The sequence below is a fragment of the Geotrypetes seraphini genome, chromosome 6 (assembly GCF_902459505.1).
Source record: "Geotrypetes seraphini chromosome 6, aGeoSer1.1, whole genome shotgun sequence".
Taxonomy (NCBI): Eukaryota; Metazoa; Chordata; class Amphibia; order Gymnophiona; family Dermophiidae; genus Geotrypetes; species Geotrypetes seraphini.
This window is the reverse complement of record NC_047089.1, coordinates 143,339,952-143,358,507: the sequence shown is the minus strand read 5'-3', so window position 1 is coordinate 143,358,507 and position 18,556 is coordinate 143,339,952. Positions and strand designations below refer to the sequence as shown.

At 45.9% G+C, this 18,556-nt stretch overlaps 1 protein-coding gene across 5 annotated transcripts in view; it reads left to right on the top strand.

Moving 5' to 3' along the window:
* The window catches only part of REV1 (REV1 DNA directed polymerase), a 401,814-nt gene that overhangs the window by 191,208 nt on the left and 192,050 nt on the right, over window positions 1–18,556 (top strand). For 4 of the 5 annotated variants that reach the window (XM_033948190.1, XM_033948189.1, XM_033948188.1 and 1 more), the window contains one exon: window positions 6,776–6,896. In XM_033948190.1, coding sequence (XP_033804081.1) covers window positions 6,776–6,896 — 121 coding nt within the window. Of the gene's footprint in view, window positions 1–6,773; window positions 6,897–18,556 lie in introns of those variants that run through there. The other variant, XM_033948193.1, reaches the window with a different exon arrangement.

The window sequence follows — 18,556 nt, the reverse complement described above, 5'->3', positions numbered from 1 at the left end:
GCTGATATGCACGGACGGGGAGAGGGACCTTGGGGTGATAGTATCCGAAGATCTAAAGGTGAAAAAACAGTGTGACAAGGCAGTGGCTGCTGCCAGAAGGATGCTGGGCTGTATAAAAAGAGGCGTAGTCAGTAGAAGGAAGAAGGTGTTGATGCCCCTGTACAGGTCATTGGTAAGGCCCCACTTGGAGTATTGTGTTAAGTTTTGGAGACCGTATCTGGCGAAGGACGTAAGAAGACTTGAGGCGGTCCAGAGGAGGGCGACGAAAATGATAGGAGGCTTGCGCCAGAAGATGTATGAGGAGAGACTGGAAGCCCTGAATATGTATACCCTAGAGGAAAGGAGAGACAGGGGAGATATGATTCAGACATTCAAATACTTGAAGGGTATTAACGTAGAACAAAATATTTTCCAGAGAAAGGAAAATGGTAAAACCAGAGGACATAATTTGAGGTTGAGGGGTGGTAGATTCAGGGGCAATGTTAGGAAATTCTACTTTACAGAGAGGGTAGTGGATGCCTGGAATGCGCTCCTGAGAGAGGTGGTGGAGAGTAAAACTGTGACTGAGTTCAAAGCAGCGTGGGATGAACACAGAAGATTTAGAATCAGAAAATAATATTGTACTGGGCAGTACTGGGCAGACTTGCACGGTCTGTGTCTGTGTATGGCCGTTTGGTGGAGGATGGGCTGGGGAGGGCTTCAATGGCTGGGAGGGTGTAGATGGGCTGGAGTAAGTCTTAAAAGAGATTTCGGCAGTTGGAACCCAAGCACAGTACCGGGTAAAGCTTTGGATTCTTGCCCAGAAATAGCTAAGAAGAAAAAAATAAAATAAAAAAAATTTAAATTGAATCAGGTTGGGCAGACTGGATGGACCATTCGGGTCTTTATCTGCCGTCATCTACTATGTTACTATGTTATTCAGCGTTCGAACCATGGCGTCTGCCAAGAACAGGCAGGCTGTCAATTTTCAGCCATCGGCGGGAGGCTAACAGAGATGGTTTGGATGCCCTGGTGGAATCTTGACTGTGAGGCTGTCTTCTTTTAGTGGGTTCCTCCCTGAACCATTCCTGGGCGTAATCTGCGCGTCGCGACAGCTCACGGGGGTATGGTGATCTTGGTTACTCCTGTTTGTCCATGAAGACCCTGGTAGGCCAATCTATTTCAGTCTAGGTTGGGAACTCCGGTTCCCTGCCATTCTTGCCTTTTCTCTCTCAGGGTCCAATCGGGCTGCATGTTCCGGATTGACATAGTCTTCTGGTATAGCTTTTGAGAGTGCAGCCTTGTCAGCCAGAGGCTATTTGACCATGTTCCTCCTTCGCAGGCGGACGTCTTCTGTTGCTGCCTAAGCATAGGCCCAGTGTGTTCCCAGGTCCTGTGTTCCAGAGCTTAGGTGGATCCCTCGGGGTTCTCAGTGGCTCAGGTTCTGGATTTGTGGCAGGCTGCCTTCCTGCAGGAGCTTGCTGTAGCTTCCCCTTGAGTACAGATCGCGGGTTATTCTCGCTTGGCATTCTGCTTTGTTCAGGGGTTCGCTCGCATCCCCCCAGATGTTGTCCATTTTGTTGAGGGATGCGGTTTGGCTGGGGTCTGAAATGCGACTCCCTTGTCCACAGTGGAATTTGCGTTTGATTCTCCACTCGCTGGGCCGTCTGCCCTACATGCCTCTTGAGCAAGTTTCCTGCCAGATCTCTCTGACAGGACTGTCTTTCTTGTAGAGGTCACATCTACTCATAGGGTGTTAGAGCTACAGGCGCTCTTCTGCCGTGATTCTTCTGTGGATCATGGATTCTGTAGTCTTCTTGCGGACGGTGCCTTCCTTTATTTCAAGGTGGTTTATTCTTTCTATGTGGATCATGAAGTTCATCTTCTGGTATTTGCTCCTTCGGGATCCAGTCCACAAACAGAATCTTGCAGTTCCTGGACATTTGTGATTTTCCCCTTTGAAAGCCGCCATCGATTTTTGTCTAACAGCCCGCATTTATGTGCTTTAGGGTCCTGCCCATTTGGGTGGGCCTGTCTCTGAGGTGTCAATTTCCAGCTGGATTATATAGCGGCAAGGACACAGCCCCCCTTACCCTTGGGGTAAGGGTGCATTTCTCCAGAGGAATTCCTCCTCTTGGGCTGAATCCTCAGCAGTTTTGTCTTCGGAAATAGGCTGGGTGACTGCATGGTTTTTCCTGCACGCTTGTCTCGGGTTCTTCCGGGTTGATGTGGCGGCTAAGCATTCTGCTGCTCTTAGAGTTTTGTTCCTGGTGACAGGCTCATCAGCCCCCCCCCCCCCATGATATTTTGGGACTGCTCTCATATGTCCCTATCGTTCAGACTACAGAGGGATTGTACAAGAACAAAAGATTAGGTTCTTACCTCTGCTAATCTTCTTTCTTATAAATCTCCTCTGTAGTCTGAACACCTGCCTGTTTTATGTCCAATCCGCAGGTTGCCTGACCAGTAACTGGCAAGCTGGATTTCTGTCTCTGACCAGCCTATGCATTCTTTCCTTTTGCATAAGGGTTAAAGGGTGGTTGCTCCCTTCTGACTTTACAGGCTGTGTCTCCTTATACAAATTTGTACAGTTCAAATTGTTTAGTGTTCATGTTGAAAGTTAATATTGTGTTTCACATTATTAAAATTGATGTTTTGAATTTCTTAACAGAAGCAGAATTGTTTGTGTAGCGGGGAGTTCCCTGTGCCCCCTCTCTCTTTTTCTTTTGTTTTCTGTTTCTCCTGTAGACCTTACTGGCTTGGTTACTGACTGATCTTCAGGGAGCATATCACAGGAGATGGACCCGGTGGGAGGGGCTGGAGTTTTGGGTTGAGATCCCTACAGTTTATGGCTGCATAAGATACACAACATCCTATCGTTCAGACTACAGAGTAGATTTACAAAAAAGAAGATTAGCAGAGGTAAGAATTTAATCTTTTGATACCAGACCAGGGAATGGAAGGGAAGGAGGGGAGTGTGATAGTGCTATAGAAATAATAATAGTAGTGGTAGTAGAGAGAGATGCCAGATAATGGGAAGGAGTGGAGAGAGATGCCAGACTGGGAAGGGCGGAAAGGAAAGAGAGAGATGTAAGACTACTGGGAGGAGGGAGGGAAAGAGAGAGATGTCGGACTATTGGGGAGGAAGGAGAGAGTTATCAGACCATGGAAATGGGGTTGGAAGGAGAGAGAGATAGGAAGGGAAGATATTGAAAAGTAGATTTTGAGAAGAAAACAGAAAAATGGAAAAATTGAATGTTAAGTTAATGCCAAAGATGGATGCAGGGCAGAAAGTGAAGAAAGAGAGAAAAACAGTCAATGAATAAGAAGGCCCTGGAAACATAGTTAAAAGCATAGGAAAATAGTCACCAGACAACAAAGGTAGGGGAAATGATTTTATTTTCAATATAGTGATTGAAATGTGTCAGTTTTGAGAATTTATATCTGCTGTGTATATTGTGTGTATATGAAAAATGAAAGGAAAAGATTGCATTACAATTAGTAAAGGGGACAGGATCTGGGGCAGAGCTTGGGTGGGCCTAGGGCAGCGATGGCGAACCTATGGCACGCGTGCCAACTGTGGCACGCGAAGGCCTTGCAGCTGGCACGCGCAGGGCCGCCATCAGGGCAGTACTACCAGGGGGTGCACAGGAGAGAGAGCTGAACGGGGACGATGGGGGACCCGCGGGGCTAAATATAACTCGAGCTGCGAGGCTCGTCTTCTACTCCGCTTGCCCTGCCGCTCACACAGCCGATCGGAAATCTTCCCCGACGTCAGCGCTGACGTCGGAGGGAGGGCTTAAGCAAAGCCCGCCCTCCGACGTCAGCGCTGAAGTCGGGGAAGATTTCCGATCGGCTATGTGTGCGCGGCGGGACAGGCAGGAAATAGAAGACAAGCCTATGCGGCTCGAGCTACATTTTGCTGAGAAAGTTGCTAAGATGGGCTGAGAGACAAACGGGGAACACAAAAGGGGGAGGGAGTGCGTTTTTGGACACAAGGCATGAACTTGGGAGAGAGGAAGGGAGGGAAAGAGATGCTGAGGTGGGGGAGGGAATGTGCTTTTGGACACAGAAGGCATGAACTTGGGAGAGAGGAAGGGAGGGAAAGAGATGCTGAGGTGGGGGATGGAATGGGTTTTTGGACACAGAAAGCATGAACTTGGGAGAAAGGAAGGGAGGGAAAGAGATGCTGAGGTGGGGGAGGGAATGGGTTTTTGGACACAGAAGGCATGAACTTGGGAGAGAGGAAGGGAGGGAAAGAGATGCTGAGGTGGGGGATGGAATGGGTTTTTGGACACAGAAAGCATGAACTTGGGAGAGAGGAAAGGAGGGAAAGAGATGCTGAGGTGGGGGAGGGAATGGGTTTTTGCACACAGAAGGCATGGACTTGGGAGAGAGGAAGGGAGGGAAATAGATGCTGAGGTGGGGGAGGGAATGGGTTTTTGGACACAAGGCATGAACTTGGGAGAGAGGAAGGGAGGGAATGGGTTTTTGGACACAAGGCATGGACTTGGGAGAGAGGAAGGGAGGGAAATAGATGCTGAGGTTGGGGAGGGAATGTGTTTTTGGACACAGAAGGCATGGACTTGGGAGAGAGGAAGGGAGGGAAAGAGATGCTGAGGTGGGGGAGGGAATGTGTTTTTGGACACAGAAGGCAAGGACTTGGGAGAGAGGAATGGAGGGAAAGAGATGGTTGTGTACACGGGGAATAGAAGAAAGGAGAATTTTTGGTCATAGGGAGGGAGTAAGGTACAGACAGTGGCATACCAAGGTGGGGGTGGGGGCGGTCTGCCCTGGTTTTACGCCCCAAGGGGGTGCACAGCTGGCCACCCTCCAGTGTTCTTCCTAGGCTGGCAAACTGCGTCTCTTTAGCCACTTGAGTGCCACCGCCGCCATTGGGAACAGGCCGGTGCCAAGTTCTCCCTGCTTTTCCCTGTGGGGCCGACCAACTCTCGCCACCCGCGTCAATTCTGATGTCGGAGAGGACGTTCTGGGCCAGCCAATCGCTGCCTGGCTGGCCCAGAACGTCCTCTCCGATGTTAGAATTGACGTCAAGTGGCGAGAGTTGGTCGGCCCCGTGGGGAAGAGAAGCAGGGCGAACTCGGCGCCGGCCTGTTCCCGATAGCGGCAGTGGCAGCCTATTCCCCAGTGGCGGTGGCAGCATTTTCCCAATGGTGGTGGCATAGGGGAGGGCAAGGAGAAAGAAAGAAAGGGGGGGACAGGGAGCCAAAAAAAAAAAGAAAGAGGGCTGGGTGAAACAAAGAAAAATGGGGCACGGAGAGAGAGAGAAAGACAGACATACAGAATGAAAGGGGGTATGGAGAGAGAGAAAAAGAAAGAAGGGGGCAGGGTGAAACAAAGAAAAAGTTTGGGGAGGGAATGAGGTCTGAAGGAGAGAAAGCATACAAGAGGCTGAAAAAAGGGAAGAAATATTGGATGCACAGTCAGAAGAATAAAGTGTAACCAGAGACTGATGAAATTACCAAAGGTAAGAAAATGATTTTATTTTAAATTTAGTGATCAAAATGTGTCCGTTTTGAGAATTTATATATGCTGTCTATATTTTGCACTATGGCTCCCTTTTACTAAACCGCAATAGCGTTTTTTAGCGCAGGGAGCCTATGAGCTTCAAGAGCAGCGTGGGGCATTCAGCGCAGGTCCCTGCGCTAAAAACCGCTATCGCGGTTTAGTAAAAAGGGAGGGGGAATATTTGTCTATTTTTGTATAGTTGTTACTGAGGTGACATTGCATAAAGTCATCTGCCTTGACCTCTTTGAAAACCCGCGGAATATAAATGATAATTAACATTTTGTCTGCGTACAGCGTGCTTTGTGTTTTTAAAATTTTATTGTTGGTAGATCATTTTGACTTGGCCACAAAGGTAAGGGGGAGGGAGGGTTGCTGCTGAAAGAGTCTACCTTGACTTGGTTGCAGGCTTACAAATCTTTTGGCCAAAGAGTGCGGCGACAGAGAAAAGTATGTGTGTATTCGGCCCATGAATGAAATCATTAAAACATTATAAATTGCCAATAAATTGAAATGAAAACCAAAGGATTGTGAATCAAATTGATTATCTGACAATACAAAGATTCAAACCTTTAAAAATGATGTTACATAGTTCAGGCAACTTTATAAAGAGTTTTTAGATACTAAAATCTTGTTATTAAGGTTTAATTGACGTGCTGGCACTTTGAGGAAATTCTTTGGTTTTGTGCGGCAGTTTGGGCACTCGGGCTCAAAAAGGTTAGCCATCACTGGCCTAGGGCAATCACCGGCGCCAGTGTCTCTCCTTCTCTCCTGCCCTCTTCCCTGCTGGCACCCCCTACTGGATGTTGACATGATGATGTCACACATGTGTGTGATGTCATCACGGCAACGTTCGTGCACTTCCGGGTGTCTTGAGCCATGGCCACTACCTGCGGCCCTCGCTACATTTTTCGACTTTGTTGCAGCCCCGGATCGTTTTTGAATTGTGCAGGCCTGGTGCACACAATTGAGGACACAGCAAAAAACCTGAAATTTGGGGGAGTTTTTCTTCTGGTTCTCATTAAAAATGACATAAAACATGGAAGATGTGTGAGAAAGTAGGGCTTACTGAGTTAAAAAAAAATATAAAATGACTTTAGGGCAGGGGATTTTTGAAGGAGAGGAATGTTAACATCCTTGATCAAGGTGAATAGCAGAGCTTCTATATGATATATCATAACAAGATACTGATCATAAACACATATGGTTATTAAAGAGTGGAAATAAATTATGAGTATAATACATGGAGCTATATTTGCTTTCCAAACAGATTTGGATATGCTGGATAAGACTAACTGGGAGAATACAGATTCTGCACAAACAAATGGAGTGGATTTGGATATATCAGCTTTGTCACTGGCTGAAATAGCATCTTGTAGTTATGAAGCAAGGTAGGTAAAAACTGAATGTCATTTTAATCTTTTGCAAAAACTGCTTCAATTATTTCTACTTCCTTTTATAATATTTAGGTCTTTGTATTCCTATTACCTTTATAAGCCTTTTTAAAACTTGACTTTTATTGATCATTTCAACAACCTCACATTTGCACCCTGTCATAATTACCAATACTGTAATACCAGTATCATATAACATAGGTCTGAGTGTAATAAATATCATGCATAATAACAATGTTCATTATCATTTACCATAATTAAACAGGCTTCCCTCTCCCTTCCAGGGGTCTCTCAAATGCCACTCACTCAATGAGGAATTCTCATTCATCCAATCCACTTACAATTGTCCTTAATTTGGTTGCAAATTCCCAATGACTTCCCAATGACTTCCCAATGAATTTGAAAGATCTCACCATTTTGTTCTGGTGTACCTCAGTAAAGTTTGCCATCAAACAAATGTGATCCAGTCTGTGAGAAACTTGTTAATAATGGTCAGTGTCTTCACTTGCTCCCAACTTTAAACTGCCATTCTGTTACATCCCTTCCGGATTCCATAAGCTAGGAAGCTCATAATCAAAACAAAAATATGTCTAAAAACCCACCCATGTCAGCACTTGAATGACCTAAAAGACAGGTTGTCCAAGTACCGATAATCAAAACATTTTTTTTTTATATATCCAGAGGCATTTTAGGCTTCTGAATTCCACTGTGCGCCCAGTGCTGAAAGGGGCAGTTTTGAAGGATTGGTGAGGGTGGGATGTGGGCGGACCTACACTTAGTCATACTGCGAATACTACCAGTAGGAGGAATGCCCATTTGCTCCTGCTGCCACCCCCCAAGATATACCCCAGAACCCCTGAAGTCAGTCCCCCCCACCCCAGAATGTCTGCGGCAGGAGGTGTGCCCAATTCCTCCTGCCGCCACCTCACTGAGACATCCACTGGCAGGAACCCCCCATCCCTCCTAAGATCATCAGCAGGAGGAATGCCCAGGCCTTCTTTCCAGTATTCCCAATCCCCCTAAGACAGGGGTGTCCAATGTCGGTCCTCGAGGGCCTCAATCCAGTCGGGTTTTCAGGATTTCCCCAATGAATATGCATGAGATCTATTAGCATACAATGAAAGCAGTGCATGCAAATAGACCTCATGTATATTCATTGGGGAAATCCTGAAAATCCGACTGGACTGCGGCCCTCGAGGACCGACATTGGACACCCCTGCCCTAAGATCAACAGCAGGAGGGATGCCTAGTCCCTCCTGCCGGAACACCCCCCCCCCAACCGAAGGGCATGCTCTTAGTAGAAGGAATAGATCCTTCCTCACCCTGAGACACCATTCCAGTGATTCACCTGGTTATTTTCACCTCATAGATGTTACCATACTTGATCCCAACTTTATTTAAATAGTCATTCTAGGCATAGGTAGCGGAACACTTTTGTTTAGGGGGCCTGAAAGCTTCGCCCCAGACCCCGCCCAATCTCCACCCCAGACTAGAGAGCTGAATGGGGATGACTGGAATCCCATGGGGATTCTGTGGGTTTCCCCTTTGGGTCACAGCGATCCCGCAGGTTGCCCCTTCAGGTCGCAGGGATCCTGTGGGGATCCCTCTCGTGGTCTCGGGGATCCTGCGGGGTTGGAGGCAGCTCGAGCCGAGAGGCTCATTTTCTTTTCCTGTCTGCAGCACGTACATGTAGCCGACCGGAAGTCTTCCCCCTACATCAGAGCTGACGTCGGAGTTAGTATGTGACTCGCTCTTACAGCTCTCACTGTGTCCTTAGATTCCAGTACCAGCAGGGGCTGTTCGGTGAAGTACTGAAGGACCAGTTCCGGCTTTTAGGAAGGAAGCTGAAGACCAGAACGCAGAGGATAGCATTCTCGGAGATCCTGCCGGTACCCAGGGCAGATGAGAAGAGGCAGATGGAGCTGCAAGCAGTCAACGCGTGGATGCAGTGCTGGTGTGAGGAAGAAGGATTCCACTTTGTGCGCAACTGGACAACGTTCTGGGGGAAGAGCAAGCTATACAGGAAGGATGGACTCCACCTCAGCAGAGACGGAACGAGGCTACTTGCAAGCAACATCAAGAGAGAAGTGGACAAGTTTTTAAACTAGGGAGAAGGGGAAAGACGACAGTCGACAGAGAGAGAGTCGATGGTTCGGGAACCGGTATACCCAGAGGATACCGTGCAAGAAGATAGAGGGAAAGACTCACCGGATTACAGGCAAGACAGATCGAAAAGGACACAGGAGGGAAGGAAATGCAAGAAAGTAAAAAGCTGCAAACTCAAGTGTATGTACACAAACGCAAGGAGCCTTACAAATAAGATGGGTGAATTAGAAGCCATAGCACAAAAAGATAACGTTGACATCATAGGCATCGCGGAATCATGGTGGACAGAGGAAAACGTCTGGGACACTGTGTTACCGGAATACAAACTATACCGCAGAGACAGAGTGGCTCAAAAAGGTGGCCATATACGTCAAAGAGGAAATTGAATCTGCTGGAGAGAACACGCCACAACTGACGGATAAATTAGAGTCTCTATGGGTCAAAATTCCAGGAACAAATGGCCTGGAAACGAAGATCGGCATCTACTACCGACCCCAAGGGCAGTCCAAAGAAATTGATGGAGAAATGACAGATGAGATTAAACGCAACTGCAAGGGAGGCAACACAGTTATCATGGGTGACTTCAACTATCCGGAAATAGACTGGAACCTAGGCACCTCCGGTTGCATTAGAGGGACCAAGTTCTTGGATGTTGTAGGCGATTGCTTCCTGGAACAACTTGTCAAGGAAAATACTAGAGGAAATGCAATTCTGGACTTAATTCTAAATGGCCTGCCAGGACCAGCACAAGATGTAGAAGTAGAAGGGACGCTGGGAAACAGCAATCACAATATGATCCGCTTTGATCTGGACGCAGGGGAGAAACATCGGTCCAAAACGACAGCTTTGGCACTGAACTTCCAAAAAGGGAATTACGAAGGGATGAGACTCATGGTAGGGAAGAAGATTAAGAAGAGGATAAGCACGGTAAAAACGCTAGAGCAAGCTTGGTCCCTTTTTAAGGACACAGTCACCGAGACACAGAATCTATATATACCGTGTATCAACAAGGGATCCAAGAGGAAAAAGAACAAAGAACTGGCGTGGCTCACTGTAGAGGTAAAGGAAGCGATCAGAGACAAGAAAACTTCATTTAAGGAATGGAAAAGGTAAAAAACGGATGAAAACTGGAACAAGCACAAACAACATCAATGCAGGTGCCATAAGGCGGTAAAAGTGGCCAAAAGAGACTACAAGGAAAAAATAGCCGTTCTTTCGATATATTAAGGAGAAACGACCCGCAAAGGAAGTGGTGGGACCATTGGATGACCATGAAATAAAGGGAGTGCTAAAGGAGGACAAAGCAATCGCCGACAAACTGAACACATTTTTTGCATCTGTATTTACCGAAGAAGATGTACACAGCATACCGGAACCCATCAGGCTATATGCTGGAAATGAAGACAGAAAGCTGACAGGATTGTCGGTCAGTCTAGAGGAGGTATGTAGGCAGATTGATAGGCTTAAGAGCAATAAATCCCCGGGACCGGGTGGCATCCATCCGAGGGTCATCAAGGAACTGAAAGGGACCATAGCTGAACTGCTTCAACTAATAGCCAATCTGTCAATCAAATCGGGAAAGATTCCGGAAGACTGAATGACCTTCCGGTGGCGAAAGGTGGCGAAATGTTACACTGATCTTCAAGAAAGGTTCGAGGGGAGATCCGGGGAACTACAGACCGGTGAGTCTGACTTCGGTACTGGGAAAGATGGTAGAGTCACTGATAAAGGACCGCATCATTGATCACCTTGACGGACACAGGCTGATGAAGACCAGTCAGCATGGTTTTAGCAAAGTTAGATTGTGTTTGATGAACTTACTGCACTTCTTTGAGGGAGTAAACAGACAGATAGACAAGGGCGATCCGGTCGACATTGTATATCTGAATTTTCAGAAGGCGTTCGACAAGGTTCCGCTTGAACGACTACTTCAGAAAATTGCAAGCCATGGAATTGAGGGTGAAATATTCACGTGGATTAAAAACTGGCTGGAGCATAGGAAACAGAGAGTGGGGATAAATGGACAATACTCGGACTGGAAGAGCATCACCAGTGGGGTGCCGCAGGGCTCGGTGCTTGGACCTATGCTCTTTAACATCTTTATAAATGATCTGGACATAGGTATGACGAGCGAGGTGATTAAATTTGCGAATGATACGAAGTTATTCAGAGTAGTAAAGACGCAGGGGGATTGTGAAGATCTGCAACGTGACATAATCAAGCTCAAGGAATGGACATCGACATGGCAAATGAGGTTCAACGTGGATAAGTGTAAAGTGATGCATGTCGGTAACAAAAATCTCATGCATGAATACAGGATGTCCGGGGCGGTACTTGGAGAGACCTCCCAGGAAAGGGACTTGGGAGTTCTGATCGACAAGTCGATGAAGCTGTCCACACAATGTGCGGCGGCAGCAAAAAAGGGCAAACAGAATGCTAGGAATGATAAAGAAGGGGATCATAAACAGATCAGAGAAGGTTATCATGCCGCTGTACCAGGCCATGGTATGCCCTCATCTGGAGTACTGCGTCCAGCACTGGTCGCTGTACATGAAGAAGACACGGTACTACTTGAAAGGGTCCAGAGAAGAGCGACTAAGATGGTTAAGGGGCTAGAGGAGCTGCCATACTGCGAAAAATTAGAGAAACTGGGCCTCTTCTCCCTCGAACAGAGGGAGACATGATCGAAACATTCAAGGTACTGAAGGGGATAGACTTAGTAGATAAGGACAGGTTGTTCAACCTCTCCAAGGTAGGGAGAACAAGAGGGCACTCTCTAAAGTTGACAGGGGATAGATTCCGTACAAACATAAGGAAGTTCTTCTTCACCCAGAGAGTGGTGGAAAGCTAGAATGCTCTTCCAGAGGCTGTTATAGGGGAAAACACCCTCCAAGGATTCAAGACAAAGTTAGACAAATTTCTGCTGAACAAGAACGTGCGCTGGTAGGGCTAGTCTCAGTTAGGGTGCTGGTCTAGGAACCAGAGGGCCGCCGCGTGAGCGGACTGCCGAGCATGATGGACCACTGGTCTGACTCAGCAGTGGCAATTCTTATGTTCTTATGTCAATACCTTCGGTGGTGGCAGCAGCAGCAGCAGCTACGGCAATGCCTGGCAGGCAGAGTCAGCAGTCTGAACAGACTTCTCCTGGTCTGCTCTGCTGGGGCTTTTCCTCTGCCGCATTACTGATGACGCGGGAAGAGGGAGCACTGGCAGTTAGGCTGTTCATGCTGCTGCTGTTGTAGGAGGCCCGAAAGTTGATGTCTCATTTGGGGGGGGGGGGGGTTTCTTCAATCAGGAAATGCTGCACAGGCAGATAAGAGGGCTGGAAGGCTGCTGCACAGGGGGATAGGATGCCTGGAAGGCTGTTACACAAGGGGATAGGAGGCCTGGAAGGCTGCTGTACAAGGGGATAAGAGGGCTGAAAGGTTGCTGCACAGGGGGATGGGAGGGAGGGCTGGTCGGCTGCTGCACAGGGGGTAGGAGGGCTGGAAGCCTGCTGCACAGGGGGATGGGAGGGCTGGAAGGCAGTTGCACAGGGGGATAGGAGGGCTGGAAAGCTGCTGCACAGAAGGATGGGAGGGAGGGCTGGAAGGCTGCTGCACAGAGGGATGGGATGGAGGGATGGAAGGCTGCTGCACAGGGGGATGGGAGGGAGAGAAAGCTGCTGTACAGGGGGATAGGAGGGATGGAAAGCTACTGCATTTTGGGGGAGAAAGAAGAAAGGAAGAATTATTGAACATGGGGGAGATGGAGAGATGTAACAAAAAAGTAGAAAGAGGTGAGGGAGAAATCTTGCATTTGGTGGAGGGGAGAGAGAGATGCATGGAGAAGAGAGAGAAATGTTGAACATAAGGTGGAAGGCAGGGAGAGATGCTTGGGGAGAAAGAAATGCTGCACATGATAATGGAGGGGAGGAAGGAAGAGATGCTTACCCGGCTGCCCTGGATCGCCATATCGCCGCCGGCTTTTTCTTTCCGTCTCGACTCCTCTGTTCTACGGCACAGATGGAGAAGCGAGCGAGGCTGGGGAGGGATAGGGAACGGCGAACGGAAGGTTCAAATCAACCCCTTCGCCTCTGAAGGTGATTTCCACAGGGTGAGGGGAAGCGGATGGTCAGGACCCTAGCTGTTCGCTTCGTGCAGCCGCCCTCAGGTGTGGGAAGGGAAAAGAGCTGCCAACTGTAAGCCCATACTTCCTCACACAGATTGCCAAACATATTAGACACTCACAAAATCCTTCAAAAAGAGATGTGTTTTTAAAGCCTTTTTAAACTGCGGACCTGATGCATGAAATCGTAATGGCCTTTTCCTTTCCTTTTCCATCACAGTGCCAGCCCCTTCAACTTCCTTGCTGGTTCCATAACATTCCTCCAACCCTATTTCAGATTCTGCACTCAATCTGCTTTGGAAAGATCTTTTCCTTCTCTCTCTACTGCCTTCCTCTTCCTCCCTTACATCACAGATTTCTCTTTTCCACTCTTTTCTCCATCTCCTGCTTGGTGCTCATTCCCTCTCGCCCCCCTGTACTCCAACCCCCTCCCCCCTCGGTTCACTTCCAGGCTTCTTCTTTGGCTACACCTAAATACGCCCCTTCGCCTCTGAAGGTGATTTCCAGCTGGGGAGGGGGAGGGGAAGCGTATTGGCTGTTATAAATTGCCATCAGAGGGAGCAGAAAAGAAGTGCTGCTGGACAGGGGAAGAGGTGCTGATGGACATGGGGGGAAGAAAAAGGAAGGGAGGCCTACTGCTGGACAGGGGGAGCAGGAAAGAGGTGCTGCTGGCCAGGGGGGAGGTAAAACAAAGGGAGAAGGGCTGCTGATGGATAAGGGGAGCACTGAAGGGGTGCTTGTGGACACAGGGGAGGTAAAAGGAGGGGGAGAAGCCAAGGGGTGGTGCTGAACAGCCGAGGAAAAAGAAAGAAAGAAATACAGAAACAGCCTAAGGAGAGAGAGAGAAAGAAATAGACAGACACACACACATATATTCTAGCACCCGTTAATGTAACGGGCTATAAGACTAGTACCTTAATAAAAGGACTTCCTAAGTATCTTAATAAAAAATTTGGCCCGCAACTTAGCCTATGTTTTAGATTTCGGCCCCTTATGTGATTGAGTTTGACACCCCTGCATTAGAGGCTCTGGTAGAAACCCGTTTACAAAGTATGTATTCTTCCCAATTAATATTTCCAAATTAATAAAGTGTCTTTGCTTATTTGCAAATGGGTCGCTACCAGAGCCTTTAATTCAGTAGCATAATTAAATGAAATAACTACCTCTGAAGTTTATAGGGAAGGGCGGGGACAGATTTAATTCTAGCGGGGACTGGTTTGACTTCTAACGGAGATGGACGAGGACAGGTTTGATTCTACCAGGGATGGGTGGGGACGGGTTTGATTTCTGTCCCTTTTTTATTTTATTTTATTTTTATTTTATTTTATTGAAAATTTGATGCAATTAAAAACATCTGACTTATACAGTCATATACAAAACAATACGTTAATTAATTATATTTCTTTTTCATAATAAAAACTGAAAATTTCAAATTATCTTTGATGTCTAATATATCACAACCCACCAAATATGTTCAAAAGTACCTACTTTTGCACATCCTGCCAACATTTATCCGATCCATTCCCATACATAGCTTGCAGTTGTACTGGTGTATAGTACCAACAAAAAAACATCTTATATCCATTCTCTATCATATTACTAGCTATAGTAACATATAAAAGAGAATGCAACATTTTGAACTATTCTTTATCAGGCCAAAACTCTGTACAGGGGTTCAAGAAGGGTTTGGATAGGTTCCTGGAGGATAAAGGGATAGAGGGGTACAGATAGAACTTGAGGTAGGTTATAAAAGTGGTCAGAAACCACTTCACAGGTCGCAGACCTGATGGGCCGCCGCGGGAGCGGACCGCTGGGCGAGATGGACCTCGGTCTGACCCAGTGGAGGCAACTTCTTATGTTCTTATGTTCTTATGTTCTTATAAGATTTATCTATGATCTTTTCCCAATGACGTCTATATTTCAAAGGGTGGTGAAGATGCTCCAATTGTGCATTATATAATCTAGTGATACTTCCTCTTCCACTCTCTTTTATCATAGCCTTCCCTAATTCCGAAGAACCACTTTTCTAATAAAACTGTCAATTTGTCTATAATAAAATAAATCATTTGGTGCAAGGCCATATTCTTCTTTCAATACTTCAAAGGGGACAATTTTCCCATCTTCCAATAATTGGCCTAATGTTTCGAGACCTTTCTTTCCCCACAGATGGAAGGCCACATCAACCTCACCTGGAGCAAAATTAGGCATATTAAGTTTAAGTTTAAGTTTATTAGGATTTTATATACCGCCTATCAAGGTTATCTAAGCGGTTTTTACAATCAGATACTCAAGCATTTTTCCCTCTCTGTCCCGGTGGGCTCACAATCTATCTAACGTACCTGGGGCTATGGAGGATTAAGTGACTTGCCCAGGGTCACAAGGAGCAGCGCGGGGTTTGAACCCACAACCCCAGGGTGCTGAGGCTGTAGATCCAACCACTGTGCCACACACTCCTCATATATATGATAGCTGTCCCCATAAAATAGATCTTGTCTCCACAACATCGCCTACGCATCTGAGTCCACAAACCAAGGGTATGTCGTATTACAGGATTAGATGTCTTAGCTATAATAGAAAGTCATGCCCAGCATCTCCTGTTCCATGCATACCCATGTTTTTTCCCTGTCCCATTTCCAGTTAGTTAAATATCATAATTGGGCTGCTTGATAGTAATATCGAAAATGTGGCACTGCCTTTCCCCCTAATTTCCATCATCACACGGGATACCCTTGGAGTCTTATGTTGCCAAATATAAGCAAATATCTTCCGCTCCAAATGAAGAAAAAAGTTACTAGGTAAGGGGATCGGTAGAGCTGAAAAAAAGTACAATTGCTTGGGGAGCACCACCATCTTAATTGTTTGAACTCTACCTAGCCAGGAGATATTAAGATGTTTCCACTTCTCCATATCCTGCCAAATCGCCTTCAATAAGGGGGGGGGGGGTGTAATTTAGCAATATACAATAAATCTATTTGCTTAGTTAAGTTAATCCCCAAGTATCGTAGTATTTGTTGGGCCCATTTAAAAGAATAATTACTAGAGATCCATGTACGATCTGAGTCTGATAAAGTAAGATCTAGAATTTCTGACTTAGACATATTTATCCGAAATCCTAACATCTGTCCATAAGCTGTCATAGCTTCCACTACAGCTTTCAGCGATATGGAAGGATCTCGTATTGTAAAAAGAATATCATCTGCAAACAGCAAGATTTTTGTCTCCTGCCCACCACAATGTTTGTCTCCTGCCTACCTGTAATGTTTAAAGCTTGTCGTACCAATTGAGCAAGAGGCTCCATAGCTAGTGCAAAAAGTACAGGCGACAGAACACAACCTTGACGGGTCCCCCTCCCCAAAGTTAAACAATCAGTATATCCTCCATTAATATTAATCAAGGCCAGAGGGGACATATATAACAATCGAAGCCAGTGCAATAAAGTTCCAGATATCCCCATCTTTTCTAGTACTTGGAACAAATAGGGCCAATAGACCCTATCAAATGCCTTCTCGGCATCGATACCCAGGATAAGAGTCGAATCATGCCCGCCAATAGCCTGCCATATTATATGACAAATTCAACGAATATTATCAAACATCTTGCAGCCCCATAAAAACCCAAATTGATCATCAGCTACTAAATGGCCATTTAGATTGCTGCCGTGACGCTGTCTTTTGGAAGTAGGTAATGATATGTCATTCTCGTGGTCGGCGTGGGGAGGAAGAGATGTAAGGGTCGGTGGGGGTTCAGCTGCATGGCAGGGGAGATAGAAAGATGCTGTGGGTTTGTGTTTGGGCAGTTTCCCCGAAAATAAGACTTAGTGCATTTTTGGAGCCCCAAAATAATATAAGACAGTGTCTTATTTTTGGGGAAACACGGTAATACTACTATTAATTATTTCTATAGCACTGACACAATCTAATCACTAAATTAGAAATAAAATCATTTCCCCTACCTTTGTTGTCTGGTGATTTTGTTTTTCAAACCAACTTTTCCCAGTCCAGGGTCACCTTATCCATTTGCTGTTTTTCTCCCCTTCACCTTCTGCCATACATCCATCTTTCAAAATAGAACAAAACACAAAAGACCCCTCTCTCATCAATACAAGGCACGTTTCTCAAATGATATCATCATATAACATTTAAAGGCTTTTAAATATTTAAATGTGCTCATAAGCTCTTCAGCAAGGCACCACAGCAGAGGTACAACGTCGCTGAAAAGGTGCTTGAATTTTAATCATAACACATTGCATGGAGCAAGGATTCGTGCATCTACTGGAGTGGTAAATGTTATGGCTGTTTTAAAAATAAGTTGTTTAACAGTAGACCACTTATCTGAAAAGGTCAGTTCACGGCTCCAACACAGTCTGTTTCACTAAGCTACATCAAGAAGCCGGAAGGATAAGCATTTTATATTGATTTTATTTGCAGTGTGCAGTGCCTGAGTCCTTTGGCCTACACACTGGAGAGGGTTTCACTACAGTGTAATGTCAGGCGCACATTCATCGCAGGCCACACAAAACAGCCAGGCGGGCTGGATTTGGTACGCAGGCCTTGTGTTTGACACATGTGACTATATATACATATATTGAATTGGTTCTTATAGAAAAATTCAAAATACTCCACAATTTCAAAAAATATAAAAAAATCAAACTTATTTTGAGGAAATTCCAGGCAGTGTCAGTACTGGGTTTCGTGGATGATGTCACCCCACATGTGAGAATAAACGCCTGCTGTTCTTAGAGAACACTTGCTACAGGTATGCAACTTTGCTTTCTCAGCATCCTTGCCACAGATTCTACCCCTTTGGAGCTGCTTCGGTGCACAAGATGCTAGAGACAGGAGCTTGCCACTCGTCTCCGTGGGGAAACGCAAAGCAGTAAAGAGCAAAGCTGAAACCTCGGGAACAATTATAGGACTATAGATCAGCATGTACAGCTGATGGTATTGGTTGTTTCTACTGTTTCTCCTTTGAATGTTTCTCTTTCATCAAGGGATAGAACCCATCCCCCACAAAGATAAGTAATACACTTGCAATAGGGCATAAACTGCCCATGGGGCCTAGCAATCCCCTAGCTAGCTTCTCTCCCACATTTATTATCTCTAGTCATAGGAATAATTTAATTGACCATGTCAAGATACCAACAGCTGTTACTTTAGCTTTGCCTTCCTTAAAAGAAACCAACACTTGAAACTTGATATCTAAAACACATGAGTTTTCATTCAATGTTATAATATTGGCTGTTTCTCGAATGGAAAGAATGCTTCAAAATAATTTGATCAATTTAGCTAAATTTACTGAAAAAAAACCAGCTAAGTTTGCTGAACTGGATATTAGGATCTCAAAAACTGAATTGAAGGTGGAGTCTCAAGTTTTCACCTGTCAGGCTGCTATTGCTGCAGCTAGTAAGGACAAATTAGCTATTCATCTTCACATGGAGAATCTGG